Source organism: Watersipora subatra, chromosome 9 (genome assembly GCF_963576615.1).
Source record: "Watersipora subatra chromosome 9, tzWatSuba1.1, whole genome shotgun sequence".
NCBI lineage: Eukaryota > Metazoa > Bryozoa > Gymnolaemata > Cheilostomatida > Watersiporidae > Watersipora > Watersipora subatra.
In genome coordinates, this window is record NC_088716.1 from 30,722,526 (window position 1) to 30,734,942 (window position 12,417).

The 12,417-nt window shown below is 36.8% G+C and overlaps 1 protein-coding gene across 1 annotated transcript in view; it reads left to right on the top strand.

The window, feature by feature from the left end:
- The window catches only part of LOC137404970 (androglobin-like), an 82,076-nt gene that overhangs the window by 66,773 nt on the left and 2,886 nt on the right, over positions 1 to 12,417 (top strand). The window contains exons 37-39 of the mRNA XM_068091198.1: positions 2,023 to 2,246; positions 9,181 to 9,276; positions 10,557 to 10,753. Coding sequence (XP_067947299.1) covers positions 2,023 to 2,246; positions 9,181 to 9,276; positions 10,557 to 10,753 — 517 coding nt within the window. The remainder of the gene's footprint in view (positions 1 to 2,022; positions 2,247 to 9,180; positions 9,277 to 10,556; positions 10,754 to 12,417) is intronic.

Genomic DNA, 12,417 nt, shown 5'->3' on the forward strand with positions numbered 1-12,417 from the left:
ACAGTGAATTACAGTGTGCTACAGTGAATTATAGTGTGCTACAGTGAATTACAGTGTGCTACAGTGAATTATAGTGTGCTACAGTGAATTATAGTGTGCTACAGTAAATTAAAGTGTGCTACAGTGAATTATAGTGTGCTACAGTGAACAACAGTGTGCCACAGTGAATTACAGTGTGCTACAGTGAATTACAGTGTGCTACAGTGAATTACAGTGTGCTACAGTGAATTACAGTGTGCTACAGTGAATTATAGCGTGCTACAGTGAATTATAGCGTGCTACAGTGAATTATAGCGTGCTACAGTGAATTATAGCGTGCTACAGTGAATTATAGCGTGCTACAGTGAATTATAGTGTGCTACAGTGAATTATAGTGTGCTACAGTGAATTATAGTGTGCTACAGTAAATTACAGTGTGCTACAGTGAACAACAGTGTGCTACAGTGAATTACAGTGTGCTACAGTGAATTACAGTGTGCTACAGTGAATTACAGTGTGCTACAGTGAATTACAGTGTGCTACAGTGAATTATAGCGCGCTACAGTGAATTATAGTGTGCTACAGTGAATTATAGTGTGCTACAGTGAATTATAGTGTGCTACAGTGAATTATAGTGTGCTACAGTGAATTATAGTGTGCTACAGTGAATTATAGTGTGCTACAGTGAATTATAGTGTGCTACAGTGAATTATAGTGTGCTACAGTAAATTACAGTGTGCTACAGTGAATTATAGCGTGCTACAGTGAACAACAGTGTGCTACAGTGAATTACAGTGTGCTACAGTGAATTACAGTGTGCTACAGTGAATTACAGTGTGCTACAGTGAATTACAGTGTGCTACAGTGAACAACAGTGTGCTACAGTAAATTACAGTGTGCTACAGTGAATTATAGTGTGCTACAGTAAATTAAAGTGTGCTACAGTAAATTAAAGTGTGCTACAGTGAACAACAGTGTGCTACAGTGAATTACAGTGTGCTACAGTGAATTACAGTGTGCTACAGTGAATTACAGTGTGCTACAGTGAACAACAGTAGCACACTGCTACAGTAAACTGCGTTGTGCTACAATTTACTGCAGTGTGCTACTGTGAACTACATTGTACTAGAGTGAACTACAGTTTGCTACAGTGAATTATAGTGTGCTACAGTGAATTATAGTGTGCTACAGTAAATTACAGTGTGCTACAGTGAATTATAGTGTGCTACAGTAAATTAAAGTGTGCTACAGTGAACAACAGTGTGCTACAGTGAATTACAGTGTGCTACAGTGAATTACAGTGTGCTACAGTGAATTACAGTGTGCTACAGTGAACAACAGTAGCACACTGCTACAGTAAACTGCATTGTGCTACAATTTACTGCAGTGTGCTACTGTGAACTACATTGTACTAGAGTGAACTACAGTTTGCTACAGTGAATTATAGTGTGCTACAGTGAATTACAGTGAGCTACAGTGAATTATAGTGTGCTACAGTGAATTATAGTGTGCTACAGTGAACAACAGTGAGCTACAGTGAACAACAGTGTGCTATAGCCAACCACAGTGTGCCTCATTGCACTATGGCATACTCAAACATGACACATGGTGTGATCTTGTAACATAGTTTGCTGTAGTGTGCTACATTGCACAACCAGAAGTGTCCATGATCTTTCATAGTTTGCTCTAGGATGCTGCAATTTATGGCTGTGTGCTTCATATGCTACAAATGTTATGCTATTCTATACCCTACTACAATGCATTTGTGTGCTCCTGTGGTTTTCTATTACTCTTAGCTCTGTTAATCAGAAAGTTATTGCTTTACTAGCAAGTTGAGTTGAATGAGGATGGTCTATGACTAGATAGTAACAGACAGCAGCGGACAGACAGATAGTAGCAGCTGTTGTTCGCTGACTCACCCTGTCTGATGAAATTTACAGTAAACAGGAAATGATGTACAATGGGAATGTTCATTTTGATGCTTGCTTGATGCTGATTGGAAATCCTATGTAATGTTGAAATAAATCTATTTTCTGTCTCTAGTACAAAGAAGCAAAGACCGTGAGCAGTCTCCTTCCGGTCAAACTGCCAAAGAGCAGAAGACTCCACAAGGAACTGCTAAAGGTGGGAAAGGCAAAGGCAAGGAAAAGGGAGACAAGGGAGACAAATCCAAAACATCTGGTGGTGCATCTCGTCCTGCAAGTGTGTCATTTGATCTTGGCAAGCCTCATTGGACATTACGAGTTGTCAGCGATGCACCCGCTGCTGTAAGTGACTTTTCAATGCTGACCCTAATCAAGCAGTCATTCGTTCTTGCGCTCACCAGGTTCATTTACGTTCACTATCACTAAGTTTTTATACAGAGAAAGCGTGGCGACACCCGGGGGGGGATGTGGCAACACCCCTCGGGTGTCGCCAGTGCCAAAGTGTTATGCCGGGTCGACAAGCAGGTTTATTGTAGAGCGATGGTTGTGCGAGGTCTTACGACCTTCTCTTCTGTCATTTTCAGTTTCAAGTAAAAATTGATAGGTTAGAGCGATTCAACAACAAAGATTTCTGCATACGGCTGTTTCCATGGCGCAAGATGGCGCATCGCGGTGGGGTTTCACTTACCACTGTGCCAACACTTGCAGTCAGTAATGTAAAACAATTCAGGCTGGCAGTTTATATATTATTAGGAATTGTGTTACCTTTAGTAGAAATGTAGGATGTCGATATTTTATTCCTTCAAGGACAAGTGACATTCCCTCCTTATCTTACATAGAATTTGAATTGCTTTTTGTAAGAACTGCATTCTATCAATAATAGCTGTATGGTCATTTCATGTCTGACACCATGAAGCCAACGCCTTGTTTAACCAGCACTTTAGTTGGTTCCATCGCATTATGATAACAGTTAATCCGGCATTTTAATAGCACCCACTAGAGTCGTCCAACAATAAAAAGGCACCAAAACCAGCTGACCCGCTCGAAAACCCAGTCGTAAGTTCAAAATAGGCTCCAATCGGTTTTTGTGACCAGTGATCCCTTTCCTTTGTCTGTTGCCTATACACTCAGCTGTTCCCATTTCTCAATGTTTCCATAATATACACTAACACCTAATCAGAACTCATTGCAAACTCCCTTCTGATCAGACCCAGAAGTACAAGCATCTTTGAGCCTCATTGGCTGCTTTGAACAACTTTTCAAGCAAATCCTTTTAAATAGCGATAGCAGAGCTTTATCCAAACCTAACACGCTGTCCCAAGGATGCTTGTACTTCCATGGAGAGTGCATTTCTTCTTGCGATTGACTATAAATTAAACAGCTTTATAATGATGATTATAGTTCTTACTGATCAATATTGATTTATAGAGAAGTTGGTCTTCTCTATTTGCAAGATTCCGATGACATTTGAGGAGTTTCTCTGGATAAGATCCTAATTTTAGTAAAGTCTCGCGGCGTGATCAGGTTCCTTTAGAATAATTATGTACATTTCTGCAGTCGCATGACATCATCACCACGACCCTATCCACTATACAAAAAAATTCTGTCTGCCTGTTTGTCTGGCTGCAAATTTACATGATGACTGACTCCTAAACTGCTCTTCTCATCTCATTGAAATCACTGTGATCAGTTGCATAGTCGGAGAGGACTCTTTTTCGATACAAAGGTTAAAATTTTCTGTTTTTCTGGTTCATCCTTGAATTAAATGCTGCCATTTGACACGCAGAACCTTCTATTTAACACTTTAAAGTCCGGGCCTGAGCTAATTCGGGAGTTGTTTTACCACCTGATCCGACGCCTGAGCAAACTTGGCAGGGTAGTTTCGCTGTTTTTTTAAACTTTTTGGCTACGTAAGATTATGAGATTTTGCTCATTGTGGGTGTAATACATATTCATATAACACATATTCAGTATAATTGCCAATTGAAGTTGATTGGATTATTAGTTCTTGAGATATTGTGAGAGTATTTGATATACTGAGGGCAATTCTAACCGATCAACAAATGAAAAATGGCTGCCAACAGAACAGTAGTTTCTAACGACAGACTGATTGATATTCTTAGTAATGAAGGATCAGAATAGACAAAGCTAGAAAGTTTCTCTCCTCTGAAACAAGAGCTTTATACCTGAACATATTGTTTATCTACTCATAACAGATACAGACTCTATCAGACTCTATCAGACTCAGTTACTATGTTACTTCAGTTACATCTAAAATATCACTTCTTTAAAAGAGTGTGAAATAAGAACTATTTGATTTCTGTTTTTTTGCTTTGGAACTTATAAGCTTAGATCTTCAAAATGATAATCAGTTAAAGAGGAATTCTAGGTGTTTCAATTGGATGTTGTTAACATGGTCTAGGAAGAGGGGTCTCTCTTGTCTATGCGAGTCAAAAGGAGTCAGACTGTTAACATGGTCTAGGAAGAGGAGTCTTGCTTGTATATGCGAGTCAAAAGGAGTCAAACTGTTAACATGGTTTAGGAAGAGGGGTCTTGCTTGTATATGCGAGTCAAAAGGAGTCAAACTGTTAACATGGTCTAGGAAGAGGGGTCTTGCTTGTATATGCGAGTCAAAAGGAGTCAAACTGTTAACATGGTCTAGGAAGAGGGGTCTTGCTTGTATATGTGAGTCAAAAGGAGTCAAACTGTTAACATGGTCTAGGAAGAGCGGTCTTGCTTGCATATGTGAGTCAAAAGGAGTCAAACTGTTAACATGGTCTAGGAAGAGGGGTCTTGCTTGTATATGCGAGTCAAAAGGAGTCAAACTGTTAACATGGTCCAGGAAGAGGGGTCTTGCTTGTATATGCGAGTCAAAAGGAGTCAAACTGTTAACATGGTCTAGGAAGAGGGGTCTTGCTTGTATATGCGAGTCAAAAGGAGTCAAACTGTTAACATGGTCTAGGAAGAGCGGTCTTGCTTGTATATGCGAGTCAAAAGGAGTCAAACTGTTAACATGGTTTAGGAAGAGGGTTCTCCCTTGTCTATGCGAGTCAAAAGGAGTCAGACTGTTAACATGGTCTAGGAAGAGGAGTCTTGCTTGTATATGCGAGTCAAAAGGAGTCAAACTGTTAACATGGTTTAGGAAGAGGGGTCTTGCTTGTATATGCGAGTCAAAAGGAGTCAAACTGTTAACATGGTCTAGGAAGAGGGGTCTTGCTTGTATATGTGAGTCAAAAGGAGTCAAACTGTAAACATGGTCTAGGAAGAGGGGTCTTGCTTGTATATGCGAGTCAAAAGGAGTCAAACTGTTAACATGGTCTAGGAAGAGGGGTCTTGCTTGTATATGCGAGTCAAAAGGAGTCAAACTGTTAACATGGTCTAGGAAGAGGGGTCTTGCTTGTATATGCGAGTCAAAAGGAGTCAAACTGTTAACATGGTTTAGGAAGAGGGGTCTTGCTTGTATATGCGAATCAAAAGGAGGCAAACTGTTAACACTACAGCTTGTCATGTTTGCAGATACATAACATTTCTTTTCAAAAAATGTTTCAAAATCTTATGTTTACTTGTTGGCAAAAATGTATATGGATGTAGGCAGGAATAAATAACAATGCCTCATCTGGAGAGCATTCATAGACATTAAAGTGTTAATTGCATGGAATGGCTATTTAGCGAAATAATTCTATGAGAAGCCATGGTGTGAATCTATGACCATCATATAATAATTAAAAGGTTTTTAAACCACAAATGAGAATATTTAATTGAATGATAATATATAATATAATATAGCAGAGCAAAACAACAAATACAGTCAAACATGGTTAACTCGAACTTCACGGGGCCGAGCGAAAGTGTTCAAGTTATCAGAGCGTTCAAGTTATCAGAGCACGGTCACAAGTGCATTTATTTATTTACTAGTAGATACATGCACATATACAACCTATAATAGAAATCAAAAGCATAAATGGCTTGTTTCAAATTAAATGCTTCTAATGTAAAGTTTAAAACTTTTTTATCAAAAAGTATAGGAGATTTTTCTATCACTTGAGATTTCTTTTGTTGTTTGAGGTGATGTTATTGCCAGGACGTCTTTTAGATTAAAATTGGCAAAACTTGATTGTTGTTGAAATGCTCAGAAGAAAAGACATCTTTTTCTTTTGAGCGTTTTAACTAAGATCAATTTTGCCGAGTTTTCTTGAAGTTTATGCAAAGGTCACCTCACTTTTCCATGCTTCAGAAAGGCGATCGCTAAGTGGATGTTTGGTAAAAGTCAAAATTCACCAAACCTTTAGAAAAGTCGTTGACAAAAATATTTTGCCGACGGTGGTAATAACGACGCCTATGATTTACGAAAAGTTGAGGTTTACCTCTATGACTTGGAATAAAGTGATTTTCTAAAGCGATAACAACCGTTTCGGTCGCCGTTGGGAAAAAACTGTTCGAGTTAACAGAGTTGAGGTCGAGTTTTCTATAGCAATTTATCATTACATGGGAACGGACCAAAGAAACCATTCGAAGTAACCATGTGTTCGAGCTATCCGTGGGCGAGTTATCCATGTTTGACTGTACTGAGTAAAAGATGTTTCTATCCAATAATGAAACTTTCTCGGCTCACATTTACACATAAGTTTCTATGTTCCTATTACTCTATATAACTCCTATATAACTCTCATTCCTATATAGTGTCTCTCTAATTATTCATTCTTAAACTTTGCAAAATGTGTCTAATTTAGGTATCATGCCATGAAAATGTTTTACTGCCCGCTTTCAAAGTTTTAAAACGTTGAGAGTTGCTATTCTGATAAATTATGCAACTAACCAGAATGTTTGTTTAATTTTCCTGTACCGCTAGCTCATCAATATAAATCACTTTGTACTACGAAGAGACTTCGTTATATTATATTCATGGATATATTAACAGTTGTCAATAAGTTAGTTTTTGTTGATTAATGACAACAAAAAGAATCTCTGTCTAATAAAACAAACAATTCCTTAATTTCTTGCACTTCAATTTACAAACCGCATCATTGGAAAATATTTTAAAAGAAGCTCACGGTTTTCTGATAACCACGCATAGTACATATTTGCAGTAATTTCTGTAAACAGTCAAATCGTTTCATGTATTTCGTGCATCAGGACAACACCATTCAGTGAAACGCGCGCATAAAGCTTCTCGATATCCTAAATATAAACACTACAATGTTTGTGTAATGGTCACTGATCACCATCAACTCAATTGAGAGTTATCATCTCTGAATATTAGCAAATTTTGATACACGTAGCTGCTATAATCAATAATTAGAAGCAATAGTCATAATTAGGAGTTGGCATCTCGGTGTAATTTACTGTACCTTTTAACACCTTTAGATAATAATTTCTTTGGATTATTTATGGCTAAACAGAAACACTGATGCTAACTTCTAGCAGTGTCATCTTTTTAGGATCTGAAACCATCCTGTTCGTTGGAAAATCTTTGACATTTTACAAATTTTCATCAACGTAATGTATGCAGCCATTAAAATTATGTTGCTAATGTACTACACAGCAACAGATAATACAGCTAGCATCTGTATATTATTCATATTGTATATGTATGTATATATACAATATATATCATATATATACAGTATATATATTCACAACATGCAGGCATGCGCCGAGTTCTCTTCATGAGAATGTTGTAAGCACTGTCTCTACACCACTATTCACCGTCATTTTACCAAAACTGATGATTTTGGCAAATTTGGCAACAACGTTGTAGCTGCCGCGAAAAATTTTAGTCAAAAACCGTCTAATTTTCATAAATTCAACTCGCAGATTTTTTGAGTTCTCTTTTTCAACTTAATTTTGTTGCAGCGACATAAAATATCATATATATATGCTTTACTATAGGATACTTATATGCTGTACTATAAGATACTTATATGCTGTACTATAGGATACTTATATGCTGTACTATAGAATACTAATATGCTGTACTATAGGATACTAATATGCTGTACTATAGGATACTTATATGCTGTACTATAGGATACTAATATGCTGTACTATAGGATACTAATATGCTGTACTATAGGATACTAATATGCTGTACTATAGAATACTAATATGCTGTACTATAGAATACTAATATGCTGTACTATAGGATACTAATACGCTGTACTATAGGATACTAATACGCTGTACTATAGGATACTAATTTTGTCAAGATGTCAAGTAAATTGTACGACAGCATTTGATAGCACTTTTGTACTTAATGGTATAACAATGCACACCCTCGCATTGTTATACTATTAAGTACATGCACTACATATATGCTTAACATCAAATATAATATATAGTAAATATGTAATAAGACAGCATCTCATGACATCATCAGACCTCCTATATAATATATACATTGGTACATAGAGTTTCTTGACATCATCAGACTTCCTATATAATATATACAGTGTTACAGTGCCTCTTGACATCATCAGACCTACTATATAATATATACATTGTTACATAGAGTCTCTTGACATCATCGAACCTACTATATAATATTTACGCTGTTACGGAAACTCATGACGTCATCAGACCTCCTTAGTATGTTCAAAAGAATTTTATGAAATTCTCACTCTCCTTTATCTCAGTTTAATGTGATGAAGATGTCAGCAGTTTTATCTTGTCAACTGGTCAGGCAAATAGTTGTAGCAGGAAATCCAAACGTTTAACAATCTTACGCATTATGAAACTTGTAGCCTTATTTAGATCTGGTTGCATGTCTCCATTACCTATATCATATACGGTCTTGTTCATGACTTATTTAATAGCATGGCAGAAGGTTGAAGGTAAATTCTCTTGCACTCTTTACTCTTTTGCACAAATTGTATCTACTGCTGATTCGACTATCCTGTTTACTGTTTCCTGTTTCTGTCATAGCTTAAGATCCTTGTATTCAATTAGCCACTTCAAAGGTTTGTCCAAAGCATTCCTCCGATTCATTCAAATAACTGATTCTAATATCAAAATCATCTCATGAAAATGTTCAATAACAAAACAGTTTTGAAATTTAAATTTGCATTAATTGTGTGTGATCTTTCCTAATAGTCTTAAAGTCAGTTTTTTCCAATCATTTGTTTTTATTTTTTGAAGTTGTCTCTTGCAACATACATGTATGTTTACTGATCATCCTCTAGTTATTTCTCTCTTGGAGTATAGTGTAGGAAGTCAATTGTAACTTAGTTTTATGAAATAAATTTGAATTCTTTGACAGATGAGATTTTGATGTTAACAGGAAGAGCTTGAGATAAAGAAAGACACAGAAAGGGCTGATGAAATAAGAGCTATGAAGCGTGCCTGGGAAGAGGCGGAGCCAGGAAGGGCTGCCAAGGTTAGTATCAACAGGAGCATCAAACTTTTAAATTTATAACAAAATTCTGTTGTTATTTATCAAAATCCTGTTCAGAATCGTATCAGTTTATTAGCATCATCAGATTCAATGGTTCGACTCTCTACTATTATCTTATTGCTCAGACTAAAAGCTTGTACCATAGACTAAGTACCATCTGCAGCTTATACAGTCAAACCTCTAATTAATAATTACAGCAAAATCCTCTTACAAGTATAGAACAGTGTGCCCTCGGGTTACGATGTCTCTTTATACGATTTTTCCGCCTTTAGAGTGGAACACTATGGTGGCAGTCGGTGGTGTGCTTATTATGTCGAAATGACAAAAATGCCGATATGCCATTCGCCAGAAACCTTCTCACAACGCTTGAAAGAGATACGATGACCAATTTCTCTCAGTTCAGCATTCCTCTTGTGAAACGCGATAATATTTTCCCTCTAAGACCAGTAACAAAGTTGGAGGTGCGATCTCTTCGAACAGAGAGTCAGGGGTCAGACAACTTCTTTTAGTCTGCTAACAAACATTCACTTAATCACTTATTAAACAGAACATTTTCAAGAACATCATCGTTCTTGTCGAATTAGGTTGAAAAAGGTTTTAATGAGGTAGGCTTTATGTTACAGTAAAAACGAAGCCAAAAACTGATAAGTATTAAAGTTTTAGCAATGAAAAAGTTGAAGTTCAGTAAAATAGTTAAAAATACTAAAACTTAGCTCTAAGTATGTGTTTAGTAAGATAACTTCATTTAAGTTAAATTCATTATTTATACGTCTGCTTCAAATGTAAGAACTCCCAAGGTACGTACTGCACATAGTACAATGTAATGTTACATTTTATTGCAGATCATAACCAATAAATACATTAAAGTTACTAGAGGTAACTATAGTTACTAAGGTTAACATACTATTTTGTTACTAATTTTTAATGTGTACTGTATGTATATGAAATTTTTATGATTTTTGCCAGGGATGTTTGCATTATACAATTACTATTGGTTTCTATACCCCTGCATACCACATTTTCGCTATACGATGCCAACCCTGGAACAGATTAAAATCGTACGGCGAGGGCGCACTGCTCTTGATTGTACTTGTAAAGGTTTGACTGTACTTATAGGTATAGGTTTTACTGTAATTGTAAGTAAAGGTTTCACTGTATTTGTAAGTAAAGGTTTCACTGTACTTGTAAGTAGAGATTTGACTGTACTTGTAAGTAGAGGTTTGACTGTACTAGTGAGTAACATAATTGTGGATGTTCTTCAGGCGCTACAGTCAAGACAGAGATATCTCGAGTCTCATATGATTAAACTGTCTGATGAGGATGATCAGGAGCAGACTAAGCCACCAGCCACGGCTCAATCTATTGACTTTGAGGAGGAGGCTGTGTACACGCTCCAGCCTCCTGCTGGTCCCAAGCCTAGGGAAGTTCTACAGCCACTAGACGTAACACCATTCCTTAGGTACCTCTATAGCTTTTCATGGCATTATTTGTTTTTTTCCTTGTGCTGCGTAATTTTTGGGGAACAAATTTGGATATTTGTTTGCAGGTTTCAAATTCATAAGCAATCAATCACTAGTGTTACATGCTACGAATTTTTGAGCTTCGAAGTTATGGTTTTAATCGTAGGAATGAGGAGGACGTATTTACATGATACGGAGGAATAGTTGCACAACTCCCAATTGTTCAGAGCTGACGAGTTCACTTGCTACGAAGAAATTGTCACACAAATTTGCATATTTTATATTAGTCTGTTGCGCTTTTATCTACAACTGGGCGCATGTTTTATATCACGGCTGACACTCCTAGAATGCGTCCAAGGTCACATGTCAATGTCGAAGCGTGTAGAAAATTTTTCTTTCAAATTCGGAGTTCAATATTTTTTATTTCGGAAATAATATTTTTAAAAACAGAGTAGGGATGCTGTAAGGGCGTCAATAATGAAGACGATGAAAATCCTACCTCCGATCGCACAGATTTGTGCAATAATACGAGTATTGATGTTTACATCATACGAAGTACTTCGTAGTTGATACTGTTTTCAAAATTACCACCTTGAAATGGAGGTTTGAATCGCTTCAAAGAATTAAAGATTCGACATTTTAAACCATTTACATGCTACGAAGATGAAAAATATGACAAAAATTCGCAGCATGTCACACGAGTGAATGTGAGAGTTTGATAATCTCTCTGAAAGAAGAAGTTATAGCTAGCATTAAAACACTGGTACTCCAAGCGTTGCCATAGGCGACGAAGAGAGAAGGGCATATTAAAAAAACACACCATCTCATTCACTTTTAGAAATCCTCTCAATTGAAAATATACATCAAATAACTTAAAAACCAAAAATCCCACCACTTAAAACACTCACTTTTACTAACAATATGCAACTTTAAATAAAAAGTCACTTTGCAGGCGGAAATGAGCGTTTAATGTAGACCTTTGAATATCGGGATTCGATACATAACGGCTGCAGGACAAGCTTATGAAATGAACCTTTGACCTCGTCGTTAGATTAGCCACAAACAGCCTGTGCATTTGGTAAATACGTGTTTGTGACCAATCCAGTGACGGGTCGACAGTTCATTTCGTAAGGTTCTCCTGTAGCTCTTATATATCGAATTCCAATATTCAAAAGTCTACATTAGACGCTCGTTTCCGCCTGCAAAGTGACTTTTGAAAGTTGTATTTTGTTAGTAAAAGTGAGTGTTTTAAGTGGTGGGATTTTTGGTTTTTAAGTTATTTGATGTATATTTTCAATTGAGAGGGTTTCTAAAAGTGAATGAGATGGTGTGTTTTTTTTTAATATGCCCTTCTCTCTTCGTCGCCTATGGCAACGCTTGGAGTACCCGTGCATTAAAGGTTGACTTGCAATAAAATTCACACTACAGTTATTCGATATCAAAAGTTTCACCATGTCTTACTCTGTTGTGTTGTGGGTGCAAAATATGTGGAAATGTGATTACAAGCTCTTAAAAGCTCAAAAAGGAACAGTTAATCGCAGCCATCACAAAACCGCCGTAGATTAGAATCTCTTTCCAAAACGGCTCAATTGGGACGTAGTTGTACAAAATGGCTTCTGTTTACACTTTCATGCAACCTCATTCGTCGAAATATTTTCACATT